The 7789-nt window shown below is 42.0% G+C and overlaps 1 protein-coding gene across 1 annotated transcript; it reads left to right on the top strand.

Moving 5' to 3' along the window:
- Positions 1-64: 64 nt before the first annotated feature.
- On the top strand, positions 65-3999 carry LOC128440469 (eukaryotic translation initiation factor 4 gamma 1-like). The gene is made up of 3 exons (XM_053423196.1): positions 65-177; positions 2887-3127; positions 3293-3999. The coding sequence occupies exons 2-3, from the start codon at positions 2912-2914 to the stop codon at positions 3797-3799; spliced, it is 723 nt and encodes a 240-aa protein (XP_053279171.1). The 5' UTR covers positions 65-177; positions 2887-2911; the 3' UTR covers positions 3800-3999.
- The last annotated feature ends 3790 nt before the right edge of the window (positions 4000-7789 follow it).

Here is a 7789-nt window from a genome sequence, read left to right as displayed (position 1 = left end):
CCCCCACCCACCATCCATCCACTCCAGCCCTGTTAAAAGCTCTTTTCATAAGATTAAAGGCAGAAGGAAACACAAGGCTCAGCGTCGTGTGGGGGCACGGATGTTTTCCTAAGGTGGGCTACAAGAAACGCCGGCCTCAAAGGTGTGCGAGCAGACAAAAAGAGGAAAGCTCTTCCGGTAGGTGCAGGGGCGTCTGATTGTTTCTTTGTCCTACTTCTTGTCCTCTTGTTCCTGAGCAGGTGTCTTCTGCAGGGAAAACAAGGCGCGGGTCTGCGACTGTTGCGTGGGATGTTTTGGGGATTTTGACCTTGGACTGAACAGTTTAGACCAGCAGCAGAGAGAGAGAGAGCCCCCCGCCCACCGCTGGATTCACGTGTACTTTTAGAAAGATATCTCAAATGGAAAATAACTATGGAGGTAGGGAGGGGGGGGGGGGGGGGGGGTGAATAGAAAACAGTGATCAGACGCTTTGATGTCCCGTCAACCTCAGGTTAAATGAAATGATGAGCACATAGGGGAAGCCCCGCGTAAACCCAACAACATTCACAGTGTTTACAACAAACATTGAGTCATTTTCCACAAGATCATTGGAGTGAATCATCATTTGACACAGATGAGCTCTGCGGTCGGCCGGTGGCATCACTGCAAACATAAAGGTGTAGGTTACATCATGACTCACTGCCCGTACAGTTAAAACACAGGGGCTCTAGACAACCGGCTGTTTTATACATAGAAACAAAGTGATTCAACAAAGCATCGGCTGTGAACACATGTGATGAATAAGGCCACGAGGTGTGAGCTCATTAATGAGTTGAAACAAGCACAATGATTTCTTGTAGGCTGGTATTCACTTGAGCTGACGGACGTTGCAGGTAGAGGCCGAGCGACTGCAGCAACACGCGATCTTTGAAAAATCACAAATTCAAAAGCCAACGGTCAGACGCCTGCAGAGAGACAGTCATGTGTTGGAGTGGAGGACGACCTGTGCAGCTCTGATTCGGACTGAGAGGCTGTGTTCATGTGCATACCCACTCCGCACAGTCAGTGCTTGTGCAACTGCCTGTTTGCACGCCAGGGTATTGACTTTAATTTCTACCTCAGCACACTGTGCTTCACTCAGGCAACCCCGAGCAGAGTGCTGCACATTAGATCAGGGACCCCCAGGTTTTTTGAATGATTCAATGTAAAGTGAATGGGACCCCTCACGTTACCAAGCTGCCGTCTTTGAAACAAGCATGTAGAGCAGTGGTTCCCAAACTTTTTACAGTCTCGTACCCCTTCAGACATTCAATCTCCAGCTACGTACCCCCCCCCCGACGCACGTATACAGCCTATAACACTTGAAACTTTGAAATTGTCAGGGATTTCAGGACTTATAATAATCGTAGATGACAAAATAATGTCATCTACGAAATTCTTAAGGATCAATTAATCGATTGTCGATTAATTATGCCCATCCCTAGTTTTGACTAACGGTCACTGACCTACCTGTAACTTTTTTTGGCAGTGTTATTATTTAGCTGAATATGGGTATTTTTGGCAATGCGAGTTGGCTATTCAGACTATTTAATATTGCGCGATTATATATAGCTCAGTTGAAAAATGTAATGGGCTTTTTCACTTTGAAAACGCAGATAAAATGTTCTCCCCACGTACCCCCTGAACCACTTCGCGTATCCCTTGGGGTACATGTACCCCAGTTTGGGAACCGAGGATCTAGATTAACTACATTCATCCCTTCCTTTCAATAGGGTTTTTAAAAGGACATTTTACTGATTTCCTAGGGAACAATCCTATTTAGGGGTTAGATTTCAAGCATAATCATTTGTTTGAAATGAGTCAAAAAGAAAATGTATTCAATGTTTACAAGAACTATGATCTGGTCCCATCTGTGCAATAAATGATTATATGTAAATTAAAGGCATTTACAGATGCAAGTGTCCATTTTCTAACAAATGTTGCTATTAACAGAAAGGGTTTTCTTCATTTGCAGTGCGTTCAGCTCTCTCGGCCACCGTAACCATGTAATCCCACCCCGGAGCGGCCGGAGGCGGTATGGAGCATCAGACAACACCGTGGTAGTCTCGCACTAAAACGGAAGCAAGAAGTCCCTCAAACGTGTATCCAACATGTCCGACCTCAGTGTTTTGACTTGCTGAGACGCTACGAGCCGAGATATCTTTACTTCACTGCCCACACATTAAAGTTGTCCAGCGACGGTTGAAGGAGCGTCGGAGACTCTGACTGTACATCGTGCCCACTGACTTCAAACAGCGCTGCAAACGTTTTGCCTGCCATATTAGTGCCACTGATTTCCCTCGAAGGACACATTTCCACGTGGTGGTTTGACCAAATTAAAACTGTTGTTGTAAAAACTCTTGAAAGCGACACATTTACCAATATGAAACAGGCATTATCGTTCCTTATTAGCATGAATGCTACTAGCCCCCCTATACCCCAACCGCCCACCCCCCCCAGATAGATCTAAATTGATGTAGATAAATAGATGTACTTTATTTTTGTAACACACAGTTTCAGAAGCATCATCGGGGATTTTTCACTCAAACCGTTAAGTTTGAATTTAATGTTTATCTAAATTAAACTTGTACATTTAAAAAAAAAAAATAGGCATTTTCTGAATTTTTTTGAACGTTATCACTCAGGCTTTGTTCCTTTGATGAATGTCACTGAAGGTCACCAAAGCAGCAGCCATATACCTTTGAAGTCTGTCCCTACATAAGCGTCAGTTTTCAGTCAGTTTTCAGTCAGTTCTCTTCGGAATACTTGGCTCGTTGCACCTGAACTCTGTTCTTGCTCCTGAACTCTGTTCTTGCCCCTGAACTCTGTTCTTGCACCTGAACTCGTTTCTTTGGATTTGCCTTTAAGAGAACTACGATTGATTTGAATCAACATGATCCCAACACACGTGGCCTTTCTCGGCGCTGCCTCCTACGAGGCCGTCAGCTGCGTCACTGCAAACTTTCAAGCCTTCGTGACGGATCTGAGTCACGAGGACTTGGACGTTGAGGAGAACCTGCAGGAAATGGTTGAGCTCATTTTCAAGAGGGCCGTGAAGAAACCAGACTCTGCTGCAGTCTTCGCGGAGCTGTGTCAACACCTCTCAGAAGTAAGTGATGCATCTATGACTGGAAGCTACTTTATCCTGTTTCTTACTTAGTTGGACACCTTGTATTTGTATGCAGGTTGTAACCTTAATTTAACACACTGATCACTATGTATGTATGTGAGTTACATTATTGTTAATATTCTTTTATGGTTTTCTCCTCTTCAGGTGGAGTTCCAGTCCTTGTCTGACTGGTCAGCCAGTGTCTCCTTCAGGTCTCTGCTGGTTAAACACTGCCAGGCAGAGTTCATGAAGAACTTGGACAAGGAGGGCATTCATCAAAAGAGTTGGTCCTGCCTGAAGCCAGTCCAGGACGTGAGGGTCACCGACCGGCTGAGGGAAGAGCAACAGAACACCAAACCTTCCGGTCGCTTCCTCAATATGCTGAGGTTTATTGGGGAGCTGTTCCTCTCCAAGGTGCTGGCAGAGAAATCCATGCACTGCTGCATCAGGAGGCTGTTGCAGAAAGGAGACGGGCCGTCTCTTGAGGGCCTCTGTCAGCTCCTCCAGATGATCCAGCAGGACCTGGAGGTGGTGACGGAAAAGGAAGTGATGGACACCTACTATAACCAGCTGGACCATATGGCAGAGAAAGGGAAGAGGGCACCAAGGCTCTCCCTTTTGTTGAGGGAAACAGTGGATGCCAGGAAGATGGCATACTCCACCCCCCACTAAGTTTTTAATGAAAACTCATGTGGGAAATACAACTTATACACTTATACAACTTATACAGTGATATTTGTAAATGGACACTAACCCCCCACTGCAACCCCTGCTCCTACTCTGTATAATTTGCACTGGGTGACATCATGTCTGTACTCTGTTTGTGGTTTGTACTATGTTGTCGACTAATGAATAAAATGTTTTAAATTTAATTTGGGTGTTTTTATGTCTTGCATGCAGCTGCCCTCACATTTCAATTAAAACACATGTGGGAAATACAACTTATACAACTTTCCCAATAATCAATGAAAAGCACAGATGCCTGGAGAGTTTCTGGGACAACATTTGACAAAAGTACTTATTCTGAACTGAACATCAAATCTAAATGAGAATTCAGTAAAAAAAACATAATTGATGTCATATTTTATCTCCTAACAGCTGGTTGTGTACCACTAGTTTCACTTCAAGCTGTGAGGATATTCAATATAAGCCTCTGGAGAGTGATATTTATGAATGGACAAAAAGCTTGGCTTTATTATATCATCAGCAAGAGCATGATATTATTTGACAAGGACAGACAAACTGCAGCTTTGTGTTGAATAACACTATTTTCAACCAATCCTTTAGACATTTCAGTGCATGTGTAATAAATATGGCATCAGAGGTCAAACTCCTAAAATTAGCTCAGTATCGTCTGCTGAAACTCAGAGACTCTAAAAATGTGTTTCTTTTGGGAGACAAACTCGCAGCATATTTCAGGATTCCAGTAGCTTAAGTGGGACAGTTGTTGCATGGATGGATTGGCCTGGCCTGCCAAAACGTCCTATGCACCCACTGCATGAAAAGCTATGCAACAGGCAGTACTGCACTGATTGTCTTCCTTTGCCCCATGAGCTTCTTCGAATTAAGTAAATATATAGTCATCACAAACAAGGCATTAAAATTAAGGCATATTACAACAGTGCTTTAAGGATTTATTTCTCTCATTTGTACACGTATAAAGAATATATTCATCGCTTCATGAGTTCCCAGATAATAGGATAGACAGACAAATAACTGAGATTATTCCTGAATAATGAGCAACTGAGAATTTGAAATTGCAGGACAGTCTGACACTGGGTCCGCACAATCCTGTCAGTGTCAGCTTTACTTAAGAGCATGCGATTCTGCTGTCTTCTTGCCATATCATGCACCAAAGAATGAGGCTGTGAATGAATAAATAAAAGAATAAATCATAAATATTAAGAAGTTGGGGAGACCAATTCAAATGAATGGAGGTTAATCTAGATCAGTGGTTCCCAAACTTTTTACAGTCTCGTACCCCTTCAGACATTCAATCTCCAGCTACGTACCCCCCCCCCCCCCCCCCCCACGCACGTATACAGCCTATAACACTTGAAACTTTGAAATTGTCAGGGATTTCAGGACTTATAATAATCGTAGATGACAGAAATTCTTAAGGATCAATTAATCAATTGTCGATTAATTATGCCCATCCCTAGTTTTGACTAACGGTCACTAACCTACCTGTAACTTTTTTTGGCAGTGTAATTATTTTGCTGAATATGGGTATTTTTGGCAATGCGAGTTGGCTATTCAGACTATTTAATATTGCGCGATTATTTATAGCTCAGTTTGAAAATGTAATGGGCTTTTTCACTTTGAAAACGCAGATAAAATGTTCTCCCCACGTACCCCCTGAACCACTTCGCGTACCCCTTGGGGTACATGTACCCCAGTTTGGGAACCGAGGGTGTAAAGCATCTTGTAAAGTCACACTGAGGGCTGTGTGTGGTGGAGAAAGGTCCGGTATCACGTTCCTCTCAGCTGTTCATAGTTCACCTCTCTTTGATCTTTCCATTATCGAGAGTTGTTGTGCAGTTGGTCCAACACAGGCAGCTGTCAATAAACCACAGTAGCACTTTTTATCTATTAGAAAATAAAACCATAAAGGGAGGACAACTTTATGACGCCCATGTCATACTTTGAACACAGTTTTATTATTATTATCTCCACGAAGGAGGTCATGTTTTCATCCTGTTTATTAATTTCAAAACTCGATAAAATGTTAGTGCAGATCAGGATCCGGAGGAGGATCCAGGAGTGTTTCCTCACCTTCTTTAACATTGTGAGATGCAGCGTTACTCAACTTTTTCATTAATTTCCCGTAAAATCATGAATGGTTCCATAGGGGAAAAATCTGGCATATCTAGGGGACTGATGTTACTGTGCAATTTAATGCAGCTTGATTGAATTTAGGGATGCATGGAGTTCTATGAAATTTTTTTTGACGAATGAGACAAAGGCTGAGAAAGGAGGTCTTACATTTTGGCACAGATCTGGACAGAGGGGCGGATCCAGGATCTGTTTTCCCAAGTTCTTCAACATTGTTTTCATGGATTGTCTTGTTGATAATTCATGGATCTTGATGAAAAAAATCTGGCATATTTAGTGAACTGATGTCTTTGAATTATTCCAATTTGGTGCATCTTGATTGAATTAACAGAGACTGTGTGACTGGCTTGAAGGAGGTATGCAGAGTGTTGTGTCATTTATTTTGTTTGTAGCGCATATCTTGATATTTCCTTCTTTTTGGGAAATTAACTTTTTGTATAACATGGATATCATGAGTAGACTTCTTTGCTTTGTGTTCTTTTTAGGTTTATTGGGTCCTTCCACCGATATTTCTGTGAGTGAGTATAAGTCAAAGTCGAGACGTGGTCATCAGAGGTCAGGGGTTAAGAGCATGAACAGGAGCGGCTGTGTCAGTGGAAAGAAACCTTGCTGACCTTTTCAGTGGCAGATCACTATTTTTACCCCAGCAGCTTCCTCCATACATCTTCTACTACCAGAGCACAGAGTCACCTCTCTTCACCTCCACACCAACAACTCCTTCCACCTCTCATGCAGCCACACCACCTCCTGGAGGAGCACAGGATGTTGTCTGTGGTCAGGAGGAAGTTGTTTACTTCTCAGCCGCAACTTTTGTTTTTTCAAAACTTTTTGAAGATTTCCACAAAACCCACTGTGTCAAAACCCACTGTGTCATTTTGATAAACAAAAATTCAAAAAAAGAAAAAGGGAATAATACAATTATTACCTCTGCAGAAGTGTTATGTTGTAATTTGAGGTTTGTTTGTAGAGCACTGTGTTAGTTAGCGGGATTACACAAAAATTACAAGAGACATTACCACGAAATGTGGTGAAAGGATGTGGTATGAGTAAAAAAAAAACATAATACATTTTAATGTGGATCCAGATCAGGGGATGTGTCCAGGATTTCTTTTTCACTTTCTGTAACTTTGCATGATAGGGCGTTTTTCAACATTTTTAATGATTTCACAAAGAATAATTTATGGATCTTGATGTAAAAACGCTGGCAGAGGACTGTTATTTATGAGTGTGTGCAATTTGGTGCATATCCAAATAACTATCTGGATCTAGTGAATTTAATTGGTATCTCAAGGCGACTGTTGGGCCTTTGTGGATGTGCTCAACTGAGTGTCGTACCAGTTATTCCTTGAATTCCATTTAACTGCTTTGGTTTCAGGGTCCTGATATTTAATTCTGGCTCAGTGGGACACTATCATGACTGACTGGGACACTTGAATACAGCAGAACCATTAGTGACACATGTGCTTTTTTAATACTAGCCAAAATATGTTTGTTTTTGTCATATGAAAATACAACCTGAATTAAAAAGAACACTGTAGAAGACTTGAAGTGAGAGAATTAAAGAAAACACAAACAAAAAGTGTGTGTTACATTCTGAAAGGAGACATCTCTACTTTGTTGTTTTTCCTGTTGTTCAGGGCGTGCGCATTTCAACCAAATCAAATTCTTATGTTGCAAAAGACAGTTGCATAAAACGTTGGGATCATCAGCCAGGGGCTGTTGCTGAAATAAAAGAGAGAGAGAGAGAAAAAAAAATTACCACACCATATTTCGATCAGCAACATGCTCTGATGCGTTCTTTCGTCTCCTTGGCTCCATTCAAAATAA

The sequence above is a fragment of the Pleuronectes platessa genome, chromosome 5, assembly GCF_947347685.1.
Source record: "Pleuronectes platessa chromosome 5, fPlePla1.1, whole genome shotgun sequence".
Classification (NCBI taxonomy): domain Eukaryota; kingdom Metazoa; phylum Chordata; class Actinopteri; order Pleuronectiformes; family Pleuronectidae; genus Pleuronectes; species Pleuronectes platessa.
Note: the sequence above shows the minus strand (reverse complement) of the source record. Positions and strands in the feature narration are given on the sequence as shown.